General features: G+C 35.4%; 1 protein-coding gene across 1 annotated transcript in view; it reads right to left on the reverse strand.

The window, feature by feature from the left end:
* LOC107713195 (selenocysteine insertion sequence-binding protein 2-like) overlaps positions 1–3,098 on the reverse strand; it is a 12,879-nt gene extending 9,781 nt beyond the window's left edge. Inside the window, exons 1-2 of the mRNA XM_016518635.1 lie at positions 2,941–3,098; positions 32–198 (exon numbers count right to left, since the gene is read on the reverse strand). Of these exons, the coding sequence (XP_016374121.1) occupies positions 32–198; positions 2,941–3,087 (314 nt within the window). The 5' untranslated portion in view covers positions 3,088–3,098. The remainder of the gene's footprint in view (positions 1–31; positions 199–2,940) is intronic.
* Positions 3,099–13,849: the final 10,751 nt, after the last annotated feature.

A 13,849-nucleotide genomic window follows, 5' to 3' on the forward strand; every position in this document is an offset into this window, starting at 1 on the left:
AGTGTGTGTGTGTGTGTGTGTGTGTTTGTACCTGTTGTTCTGATTCTCCTGTACGAAGGGGTAGCAGGTGATCAGGTAGGAGGGGATTTGTGTGGGCTCAGCTCCACCCTCACCGCACAGACTCATGGGTAATAATGACGCTTCAACACCTTTCTTCTGAGGGATAAACGGTTCTACTTCAGCAGAGAGCTTCACATCCTGAAACACACACATATTTAAGCTGCATTATAGGGCCGTCAAATAGACTGAAAAACCTAACACTTGCATTTTTTACTTAAATATTACTAATATTCATATAGACTATTTCAGTAAGGAAAAAAGCTGCTGCCCACAAGAGGGCACTTTAAGCAAACATAGACGAAATCAAGCAGCGCACTAAATTGTTTACTGAAAGAATAATGAAATAACATGACTGTCTGTGCATAGTTTTTTAACGCTCATAAAACAAAAATAAATGTGAAAATTGCATAAACAATTCTATGAAAACACCATATTTTATGCAGTTTAATGCAAAGAGCATACTATTCATGACTGGTAACAGACGTTCATGTAAAATCTAATGTTATGCATTAACAAAAACTCAAAAGTGACACTCCAGAAATCATCAAATTGCAAGATTTCTGAAAACGACATATTTTATAATTGTCTAGTCAGTGTCTTTTCAACCCAAAACCAGCTATATCAATAAGAAGAGATCTAAAGCATTTTATGTTGTCCATAAATGTAATAAATATGACTACCGTGTAAATAAGTACCATGGTTTTACTCCAAGATCAGAGTAAGAAACTCAAAATTGTAAATAATTATTTTCAATGATAACAAAACAATGCATATTAAAATTAAACAATATGAAATGCGGGAAACACGTGCATTTCCTCCTACAGAAATTCCCCTGCATCATATTTGTTGCATTATATGTTTTTTATATTATATGTTTGCATCATAATTCAGCATCGCATACTACCACACTACTCATACAATATCATTACACTTCACTAACAGCAAACAGAGTGTGCTAGTACACTATTCTGAACCGTCCAGAGCGAGACGGCAGATGCCAGCGTAACACATCGCACAGGTGAATAAATGATGTTTGTCCTGTAGGGTTACAGCACAAACAAATAATTCCGGGAATCTAAACACGACCAACGTGAGCATGTGACTGCTGGTCAGGTGATGTCATCACATTCCACGCATTCCTGAACATCTCAGGTGAAACACAACAAACATACGAGATCTCCATCATTCCCATAATTATGTCACGAAGCAGGAAGAGCTAATGATTAACAAGCTGAACACGCGTGTGTATACGAACACTTCCTCCTCACAGCATCAGCAAACGTCACATCTCTCTGTGTTTAAAGATGATACTAGTGGTGTAACAGTGTGAACCTCTCATTTTGGGGTCATGATTCCAGCACAGACTTCTGAAATGTATGGTTTTATGTGCACCAACAGGTTTAAAATATGAGAGAGAGACAGAGAGTGAGAGAGATACAGAGAGAGAGAGTGAGAGAGAGATATTTTATAGTCGTTTTATAGAGTTTTAGACTCTAAAACCTACACCCCATCAAACTACAGAGAGCTACGTATACCCTCAATCAAACAGAGAGAGAGAGAGAGAGAGACACAGAGAGAGAGATGGCAGGCAGAGGGACTGAGTTTGCAATCATACAGAAACAATCATTTTGGGTCAGTCCATCTCAAGTTGCTTAACCTCTATGCATTTTGGTGTTTTTAGGACTGAGACTCTAACCCTTCCCATAATAAACTGACCCTAAAAGCTGAACTTCATTACATTTGCACTTAAGTTCTATGTCAAATGAATGTGTTGTGCTTCATGACACAAAGACTCCACTCTGGTTAAACAAGTAAAATAATAAAACAAACTAGTGGTTTTCCAAAACCAATATATAGAGATAATCACTCCGAAAATTTAAAACACACACACACACACACACACGAGACTGATGTGAGCAGATCTGACAGAACTGAATCAAACAGGAACACGAGTGTGAAGAAAAACAGAGAAACTGATCTTACGACAAACAGAAACATCACAGACGCGCAAGGAATGTGATTAATGCAGAAAAACCTGATGGATCAGATGTGATAGGTGCCGCAGAAACCAGAACACACACACACACACACACTTCACACCACAACAAATGACCAGTGAGAACTTGAACTCACTGTAACATCACAGTCACTGTAATATCACTCAAACATCAATAACAGCTGACAGATGCAGCTCTAATCATACTGGTAAAATAAAATGTATAGCCTGAATGCACTGTAAGTCGCTTTGGATAAAAGCGTCTGCTAAATGCATAAATGTAATCAACAGAAAATAAACAAACCACACCAAATCAGTTCTTATGAATATTTAACCGATGCAAACACTGTCTGTCTGTTATTGTTTCTATGACTGTCAATCATACACAGATCCATAACCTTCACAAAGCAGCTGTGTCTGATCAATAATCATGGTACAGCTGTGCTATAACACGCCAGTACTACGGTACTTTGACATTTACCATGGAAACGTTACTGAATGATTCCCTTGTTTATGTGCGGTAATATTTACTCGGTTCTCTGAGGTACTTTACCACAGTATTACCATGGTACTTTAATAACTGGATTAGATTCATTCCCACTCGTTCATTAATAATCGACTAATCCGTGCAAAACTGATCTAGTTTTGTTTAATTGATAATAACAGGGGCGTCGTTGTTTTGACGCGACGCGTCGCTCTCAGTATCGCGTCAGCACGACTAACACACACACACATCGCTCATATCACACACACGCGAGTGTTTGATCACAGAAATCACCGTTATTAGTCGTTTCGGACTTTACTCCCGCGAGCGCCGCTAATGCTAAAGCTAACGTGACGCCAGCGGGTGTAAATCGCGCAGGTGCGTCGTGAAATCGCGTTACCTTCCTCTCGCCTCCGTCCATCTCGCTCGCCGACACCGGAACCGAGCCGCGTGCAGCTGTCAGGACGCGGTGAGCGCGCGCATGATCCGGTGCTGCTCCGGTTCTGAGGTCCGTCACCGACTGACTGACTGACTGACTGACGCTCATCTGGGACGGAAGCCGCGGAGGCTCAGTGCGGACGCGCGTTGCTGTAATTCCGCCGTGCTGCCGTTAGAGGCCGCGCATGCGCATTGAGTCACAGTACAATCACTGATCATCTCCATCACATTACACATTTCAGGTAATATAATCAGACTACTTTTAGATTACTTTTGACCTATCTCGTTTATCACATTGATTTAAATAGGATAATCTTGTACCATAATGATAAAAAAAAAAATACAATGATGTTATTATTTTAATTTTAAAATAATAAAATGTTATTCATTATTTTATTCATTGTTATTAATAACATGAAATGCATTAAACATTACATTAAGCCAAGGTTTCCCAAACTGGGGTTTATGAAGGAACTGCAGGGGGTTTGTGAGTTTAATGAAAAGCTAATAATTAATTAAGTCTTAAAATGTTTAATTAAAATCAATCAAAATAAAACACTTACCAACAAAAGTAATGTGAACATAACCAATGTCAGAGAACAGTAGTATGCAAATGTGATACTTAATTATTAGAATATTTATTTTAAAATCTCAGGTAAATATATTCAGATGACAAAAAAAGTTTGTAAATGTGTGAATTTTAATGTGTTTGAAAGACAAAGGACTTCCAAAGACATGGAAATACAGGGTTAAATAACATACTAAGTGATAATTCAAATAAAAATGAATGTGCTCATCAGTTGATGCAATGATGAAATACATCTTAAATCAGATTTTTATAAATCCAGTGGTCAAATGCTGTGTGACTGGTCTTTGTGTGAACGTCCACAAAACCTGAGTGTATTTAAGCAATAGGCTTTTTTTATTATTAAAAGATGAAAAAGAGGAATTAGGGAGATTCGATTCATTGTGAATAACTGTAGCCTGATTACGAGTATTTTAAAATGTTATTGAATCTAATTACAAGTACTTAATTTTTGGAATATGATTAAGTAAACCAGATTACATGTAATCAGTGACTAGCCAGTAATGTAGTGTTGGTTAATGGTCACATGACATGCAGGTAAACAAATTAAATATATTCTTTTAGTACGTGGTTTATTTTGATTTTGATGTTCACAAAGCATTTGATGATTACATCTGATTTTATCCATTAAAATTGGATTGTGACAAACATTCAGAAACAAACATTTATTTCTTTCGGAAAACCTGCATTATCAGTTTTGACAATTTCATATTGACGTGAGTTGCTGTTACTGACAATGTGATTTACATATATCATATTTATGTGTTATTACGTATTATTACTATCAAATGGACATACAAGGTTCCATGATTCAATAGAATCAGGCTAAAGCAATCTTGAAAATCAAAAGTACACCATATACTGAACTTGTGGCAGGCATGTTAATGTAATGTATTACTGTGTTTAATGTGAGTGTAATGTGGAATTTCATATATGTGATTGTAAGGTTTAATGTGCAGATAGAATGTATGAATTTGTTAATGATTTATGGATTGTTTGTTGAATAACTGTGAACACAGAAACTGTTGTGTAAGAAAAATTCAGACTTTGCTTGTCTAATCCAGCCTGTGATTCCTTCATTATCACCAACCCAAAGATGTAACCAACACCAGAGCAACACTTAGCCATCAACACACACTCACACACACACACACACACTCACACATTTATACTGTGACCTGTGATGTCAGGCTCATGTGACACCCAGTGTTGTAAAGCTCAGATTTGTTTTGATCATTTCCCCAAAATTAATGAAATCACTGTGTTCTGTGAATTCATGAGAAGAAAGCTCTATTTTTAACACGACCCATACATCCCACAAAACAATACAGTTCTCACTATTCTTCAAAACAACCCTAAAATCCTGGCAGAGAACACAAACCAGCCTCTGAGTTCACAGATTTCACAGACTCATGTTTACAGTGAGGAACTGTTATCTGATGGGCCGGACTCTGGTGCAACACACCCTACACACTTACACACTTACACACCACAGGCAGGGTGTGAATTATACACTGACCTTTGGAGCATATGATGGGAATCATGATTCTCTGATTAGTAATTCTTAACAACAAGACTGTATACATTACCATTTGCACATGCAACATGTATTACACTCTGTATCTTTCCATGCATTTGTTCATTTTGTTAAATGAAACATGTTTTGCTCATTGTTAGATCATGTTAGCTCTTAATGCCACTATATGCATCAGTTTATTTTTATATAATATGAATTCATATATATAGAAATTTACATAAGCCAATATTTATATCCTGTGTGATGGGCTGTATGGGTTACACCTTCCTGCTTGCAACACCAAGGTCATGGGTTCAAATCCCAGGAAAGCAAGAACTGTGCAATATTGGCTTTGGATAAAAGCGTCTGCGTAAATGCATAAATGTTGAACACTTTGGATATTGTTTAGTTTTATTTCATGTTACCGTTTGTGTAATTGTAATGTATAGGCAAGCTTTTGCAGTGCTACAATACACTGAACAAACAGAAATCATACAGTAATCCATATACTGACTTCTTTCTGGAGAAGCAGGCACCTCTCACATTCGCCTGAAGGTGGCGCTGCTGTATTTCATTCTACAGTGAAAAACATGACTCAGACTTGTGCTCGCCTTGCAACAGAAAATGGCCAAAAAATCTGAAAGTGATCAAAGCGCTGCTCACCTGTGTGTGCTCATTATAGTATTTGTTGTGTATGGAGCCACATAAAATAATGCAATTAAATGAATCACTCTGGTGCTTGTAATTAAATAAATTAGGGATTCTACTCGTTGCCAGATGGACCAGGTGTAGAATTAGTGCATCCCAAAGCATTTATGCCACACTCAAAATAGTATACTAATGTGTCTGCAAGATTTTCAAAATGCATCCACGCATGCTTTTTTAATATTACCCACAAGCCCTTGTGCATGGAGGAGGTCGATGCGTTCTCTTTTGAACGGTAATGAGTTTTGTTCACGTACACTCAACTATGAAAGCCCATTTCTTTGGTAAGTCATAATTTTGAGATGAATAGTCATTACTTTGAGATGAAAAGTCAAGATATTGACTTTGAAAATCTAAACGATGAATTACTAAGTATGGCATACAAAGTTACTTTAAAAGTCGAAATTATGAGATACTAAGACAAACTTTAAAAATAATAATTATGAGATGAAAAGTCGAGGTTATGACTTAAAAAAAAAAAAAAAAAAAAAATCGAAATTATGACATACCAAGTGGACGAAAAATCTAAATTATGAGTCTTTTTTTGCGTTTTTATCTCGTAATTGTGACTTAGCATGTCATAATTCATCATTTTGACTTTTCATCTTATATTAATGTCTTTTAAAGTCATAATTATTATTTACCAAAGCATTATTTTTTTTCTTATGTGGCGCAAATAGACTTCCATATAATAAGACTTTCACCCCTGGTTTCACAGACAAGGCTTAAGCCAGACTAAAATGTAAGTCTTTTGAACAACTTTAAAGATGATTTTATCAATATTTTGATTTTTTTGCACCCTCAGATTCCAGATTTTCAAATAGTTGTATCTCAGCCAAATATTGTCCTATCCTAACAAACCATACATCAATGGAAAGCTTATTTATTCAGCTTTCAGATGATGTATAAATCTCAAAATTGACCCTTATGACTGGTTTTGTGCTCCAGGGTCACATATATTTTTCCAGTACTCCGACTACATACTTCTAGTGTATAAGTGTGAATATTTGGACTGTTTAATAATCAGAAAATCCTTTATGTTCTTTTCTCATTAACTTAAGTGGTTTGATGTGACATTATTTTTCTCACAGAATTTAACACACTTATTTATCCTGCTGTCAAACACGTCTTAACGAGACTTTATCGCCCGTTTAATGTCGGGTTGCCAAGAAAATGTTTTATGCCTCGGCTAATTAATGTAAGGCCGTTTCTGACACTCCCGCCTCTGGAGTTTTTGGCGCGAATCCACCGCCGCTCTGCGCGCGTGTAATTTTATGGGTTAAAAAGCGCGGCAGAGTTTCAGATCTCACGGCGGAAGGGGATGCGTGACTACACATGTTGTGTTTGTACTTTTACAAGGCTTGCGCGTGATTCTGCTTTTATACACTCGTTTAAGTGCACAGGGTTGTTTTTTACACATCAAGCCCCAGAGCACGCACAGACTCGAACCATGTGGACGCGATGGAGGCCACACAGAGCTCTGGGACAGACCTATTACAACATTAGCATTGATGTCTTATGAATGATATTTGTTTTCCAGTGTGGAAACAAACTGAGACGAGACCAGACAAGAGAGGAATGATGACCCTGCTGAAAAAAACAATAGACACATCACAAAATATGTAATGGTTATAATGGGAATTGTACTGGTTTTAACATGTGGGTCTCTACTGGTAATTGGTCACCTTCTATTGGTGGCTTGTTAAAACCAATCAGTCCTAATGGAATATGTCCCCCCAAAAACATTTTTTAATTGTTTTAATGGTTAAAAGTTGATGGTTTGTAATGGTGTTTGTAGTGGAAACCATTAGAATTTTTGTGATGGTTCTATTGTTTTTTTCAGCAGGGGAGACAAATGTGACCCTGGAGCACAAAACCAGTCATAAGGGTCAATTTTTTTAAATTGAGATATATGCATCTCAGCAGAATAAGCTGAATAAATAAGCTTTCCATTGATGTGTGGTTTGTTAGGATAGGACAATATTTGAAAATCTGGAATCTGAGGGTGCAAAAAAATCTAAATATTGAGAAAATCATCTTTAAAGTTGTTCAAATGAAGTTCTTGGCAATGCATATTACTAATCAAAAATTAAGACTTTACATAAGCCTATCTGAGATCAGACTGCTCCATTTCATAAGTATGCACGTCCCTCATAAACAGAGCTGGGTAGTAACTGATTACATGTTATCTGGATTACGTAATCAGATTCCAAAAATTAAGTACTTGTAATTAGATTAAATTACATTTTAAAAATACTCGTAATCAGACTACAGTTAAGTTTTTATGATTACATGATTACATATTCACACAATAGCAATAAATTATTCAGAATTTATTGATTCTCCCTAAAGGTTACACTTTTGTCGGTCATAAAAAAATCGGATCAGGTTCGATTTTCTGCGTTTTTGCATCCGTAGCAAGCATTTTGATAGGAAAGGATGACGAACACACACAAAAAAAGCAACAACAACGAAAAAACGCAACGAAAATTTCGGACTCAGTGTGCAAGGGCCTTTATTCTTCTTTTTCATCTTTTAAATGTTCCTTTCTAAAATAGCCTACTGCTTATATGCACTCAGAAAGTCTTCCAGTTTTGTGCTAGACACAGCATTTGACCACTGGATTTACAAAAATCATATCAGGTTTAGGAAGTGTTTCAACATTGCATCAGCTACTGATCAACACATGCATTTTTATTTCACTCAGTTGGTTATTTAAAGAGGTCATGACGATGCTAAAAAGAACATTATGTTGTGTATTTGGTGTAATGAAATGTGTTTACGCGGTTTAAGGTTCAAAACACATTATTTTCCACATACTGTACATTATTGTTTCTCCTCTATGCCCCGCCTTTCTGAAACACGTCGATTTTTACAAAGCTCATCGGTCTGAAAAGCGAGGTGTGCTGTGATTGGCCAGCTATCCAGTGCGTTGTGATTGGCCGAATACCTCAAGCATGTGACGGTAATGTTATGCTCCTTACCATATTTGGAAACACACAGCGTCTCCACAACAACAATACTACAGCGAGAATAAAAGTTACGCCTTCTTTCTTTGCGTGAACATTTGGGCGGCGTTATGCAAATCTTCCCACATAGTGACGTAGATATGTGGGGGCGTGTTAGAACGAGCCGTTTTAGGTAGGTGTGGCTGACTCTTAACTTTTATAAAGAATATGTTTTTGTGCAAGAACAGTTTACTGTCAATGCAGTAATATCCTCACTGTGCCATATGACTGAATCTATATTCTAGCTGAAATAGCAAATAAAAAGTTTGACAGTAAGAGCTTTATGAAAGATGAATGACTATGAATGAAACATTTATATAGATGAAACACTTATTTTGTGTAGTGAGAGTACTTTGTGATTGTGTGTATTGTACTAAGACAATTGAAAATATGTTGAAATGTTTGAAAAAAGTGCACTTTTGATGATCTGTTGTGATATCAGTGCTAAGAGTTTTGAAAATGTAACAGTTGCTTGTGAAAATAGTACCAAAGTGATTAAAAAGAACTGAAAAAGTCAAAAGTAATCTAAAAGTAATCTGATTAAATTACTTAAAATGTGTAATGTAATGGATTACGTTACTAACTACACACTGTGCTGGGTTGAATCAATTTCTTGATTTGAATTGATTCTCATTTTAATGAACCAATATCGATTCTTAAATTCCAAGAATCATTCTATGCTGTTTTCAGTTGATGTGTGAACAGAACTTAATGAAACTTGTAATGTACCAACTGACAGGGTTTACTGTATAGTTTATGGTGTTAGTTGAGAGTTTTTCCTTGAAATATAAATCAACATTAGCCTACTTGATATAGAATCAAGTTGAATCGAGATCGAAATTGAATCAAATCGCAAGCTTCTGAATTGAAACCGAATCAAGTTGAATCGAGATTGGAATTGAATCAAATCGTAAGCTTCTGAATTGAAACCGAATCAAGTTGAATCGAGATTGGAATTGAATCAAATCGTAAGCTTCTGAATTGAAACCGAATCAAGTTGAATCGAGATCGGAATTGAATCAAATCGCAAGCTTCTGAATTGAAACTAAATCAAGTTGAATTGAGATCGAAATTGAATCAAATCGCAAGCTTCTGAATTGAAACCGAATCAAGTTGAATCGAGATTGGAATTGAATCAAATCGTAAGCTTCTGAATTGAAACCGAATCAAGTTGAATCGAGATCGGAATTGAATCAAATCGCAAGCTTCTGAATTGAAACTGAATCAAGTTGAATCGAGATCGAATTTAATCAAATCGCAAGCTTCTGAATTGAAACTGAATCAAGTTGAATCGAGATCGAATTTAATCAAATCGCAAGCTTCTGAATTGAAACTGAATCAAGTTGAATCGAGATCGAATTTAATCAAATCGCAAGCTTCTGAATTGAAACTGAATCAAGTTGAATCGAGATCGAATTTAATCAAATCGCAAGCTTCTGAATTGAAACTGAATCAAGTTGAATCGAGATCGAATTTAATCAAATCGCAAGCTTCTGAATTGAAACTGAATCAAGTTGAATCGAGATCGAATTTAATCAAATCGCAAGCTTCTGAATTGAAACTGAATCAAGTTGAATCGAGATCGAATTTAATCAAATCGCAAGCTTCTGAATTGAAACTGAATCAAGTTGAATCGAGATCGAATTTAATCAAATCGCAAGCTTCTGAATTGAAACTGAATCAAGTTGAATCGAGATCGAATTTAATCAAATCGCAAGCTTCTGAATTGAAACTGAATCAAGTTGAATCGAGATCGAATTTAATCAAATCGCAAGCTTCTGAATTGAAACTGAATCAAGTTGAATCGAGATCGAATTTAATCAAATCGCAAGCTTCTGAATTGAAACTGAATCAAGTTGAATCGAGATCGAATTTAATCAAATCGCAAGCTTCTGAATTGAAACTGAATCAAGTTGAATCGAGATCGAATTTAATCAAATCGCAAGCTTCTGAATTGAAACTGAATCAAGTTGAATCGAGATCGAATTTAATCAAATCGCAAGCTTCTGAATTGAAACTGAATCAAGTTGAATCGAGATCGAATTTAATCAAATCGCAAGCTTCTGAATTGAAACTGAATCAAGTTGAATCGAGATCGAATTTAATCAAATCGCAAGCTTCTGAATTGAAACTGAATCAAGTTGAATCGAGATCGAATTTAATCAAATCGCAAGCTTCTGAATTGAAACTGAATCAAGTTGAATCGAGATCGAATTTAATCAAATCGCAAGCTTCTGAATTGAAACTGAATCAAGTTGAATCGAGATCGAATTTAATCAAATCGCAAGCTTCTGAATTGAAACTGAATCAAGTTGAATCGAGATCGAATTTAATCAAATCGCAAGCTTCTGAATTGAAACTGAATCAAGTTGAATCGAGATCGAATTTAATCAAATCGCAAGCTTCTGAATTGAAACTGAATCAAGTTGAATCGAGATCGAATTTAATCAAATCGCAAGCTTCTGAATTGAAACTGAATCAAGTTGAATCGAGATCGAATTTAATCAAATCGCAAGCTTCTGAATTGAAACTGAATCAAGTTGAATCGAGATCGAATTTAATCAAATCGCAAGCTTCTGAATTGAAACTGAATCAAGTTGAATCGAGATCGAATTTAATCAAATCGCAAGCTTCTGAATTGAAACTGAATCAAGTTGAATCGAGATCGAATTTAATCAAATCGCAAGCTTCTGAATTGAAACTGAATCAAGTTGAATCGAGATCGAATTTAATCAAATCGCAAGCTTCTGAATTGAAACTGAATCAAGTTGAATCGAGATCGAATTTAATCAAATCGCAAGCTTCTGAATTGAAACTGAATCAAGTTGAATCGAGATCGAATTTAATCAAATCGCAAGCTTCTGAATTGAAACTGAATCAAGTTGAATCGAGATCGAATTTAATCAAATCGCAAGCTTCTGAATTGAAACTGAATCAAGTTGAATCGAGATCGAATTTAATCAAATCGCAAGCTTCTGAATTGAAACTGAATCAAGTTGAATCGAGATCGAATTTAATCAAATCGCAAGCTTCTGAATTGAAACTGAATCAAGTTGAATCGAGATCGAATTTAATCAAATCGCAAGCTTCTGAATTGAAACTGAATCAAGTTGAATCGAGATCGAATTTAATCAAATCGCAAGCTTCTGAATTGAAACTGAATCAAGTTGAATCGAGATCGAATTTAATCAAATCGCAAGCTTCTGAATTGAAACTGAATCAAGTTGAATCGAGATCGAATTTAATCAAATCGCAAGCTTCTGAATTGAAACTGAATCAAGTTGAATCGAGATCGAATTTAATCAAATCGCAAGCTTCTGAATTGAAACTGAATCAAGTTGAATCGAGATCGAATTTAATCAAATCGCAAGCTTCTGAATTGAAACTGAATCAAGTTGAATCGAGATCGAATTTAATCAAATCGCAAGCTTCTGAATTGAAACTGAATCAAGTTGAATCGAGATCGAATTTAATCAAATCGCAAGCTTCTGAATTGAAACTGAATCAAGTTGAATCGAGATCGAATTTAATCAAATCGCAAGCTTCTGAATTGAAACTGAATCAAGTTGAATCGAGATCGAATTTAATCAAATCGCAAGCTTCTGAATTGAAACTGAATCAAGTTGAATCGAGATCGAATTTAATCAAATCGCAAGCTTCTGAATTGAAACTGAATCAAGTTGAATCGAGATCGAATTTAATCAAATCGCAAGCTTCTGAATTGAAACTGAATCAAGTTGAATCGAGATCGAATTTAATCAAATCGCAAGCTTCTGAATTGAAACTGAATCAAGTTGAATCGAGATCGAATTTAATCAAATCGCAAGCTTCTGAATTGAAACTGAATCAAGTTGAATCGAGATCGAATTTAATCAAATCGCAAGCTTCTGAATTGAAACTGAATCAAGTTGAATCGAGATCGAATTTAATCAAATCGCAAGCTTCTGAATTGAAACTGAATCAAGTTGAATCGAGATCGAATTTAATCAAATCGCAAGCTTCTGAATTGAAACTGAATCAAGTTGAATCGAGATCGAATTTAATCAAATCGCAAGCTTCTGAATTGAAACTGAATCAAGTTGAATCGAGATCGAATTTAATCAAATCGCAAGCTTCTGAATTGAAACTGAATCAAGTTGAATCGAGATCGAATTTAATCAAATCGCAAGCTTCTGAATTGAAACTGAATCAAGTTGAATCGAGATCGAATTTAATCAAATCGCAAGCTTCTGAATTGAAACTGAATCAAGTTGAATCGAGATCGAATTTAATCAAATCGCAAGCTTCTGAATTGAAACTGAATCAAGTTGAATCGAGATCGAATTTAATCAAATCGCAAGCTTCTGAATTGAAACTGAATCAAGTTGAATCGAGATCGAATTTAATCAAATCGCAAGCTTCTGAATTGAAACTGAATCAAGTTGAATCGAGATCGAATTTAATCAAATCGCAAGCTTCTGAATTGAAACTGAATCAAGTTGAATCGAGATCGAATTTAATCAAATCGCAAGCTTCTGAATTGAAACTGAATCAAGTTGAATCGAGATCGAATTTAATCAAATCGCAAGCTTCTGAATTGAAACTGAATCAAGTTGAATCGAGATCGAATTTAATCAAATCGCAAGCTTCTGAATTGAAACTGAATCAAGTTGAATCGAGATCGAATTTAATCAAATCGCAAGCTTCTGAATTGAAACTGAATCAAGTTGAATCGAGATCGAATTTAATCAAATCGCAAGCTTCTGAATTGAAACTGAATCAAGTTGAATCGAGATCGAATTTAATCAAATCGCAAGCTTCTGAATTGAAACTGAATCAAGTTGAATCGAGATCGAAATTGAATCAAATCGCAAGCTTCTGAATTGAAACTGAATCAAGTTCAATCAAGTTGAATCGAGATCGAATTTAATCAAATCGCAAGCTTTTTGAATTAAAACTGAATCAAGTTGAATCGAGATCGAAATTGAATCAAATCGCACGCTTCTGAATTGAAACCGAATCAAATCGCAAGCTTCTGAATTGAAACTGAATCAAGTTGAATCGAGATCAAAATTGA

Source organism: Sinocyclocheilus rhinocerous, unplaced genomic scaffold (genome assembly GCF_001515625.1).
Source record: "Sinocyclocheilus rhinocerous isolate Xijiao unplaced genomic scaffold, SAMN03320098_v1.1 scaffold1093, whole genome shotgun sequence".
Lineage (NCBI taxonomy): Eukaryota > Metazoa > Chordata > Actinopteri > Cypriniformes > Cyprinidae > Sinocyclocheilus > Sinocyclocheilus rhinocerous.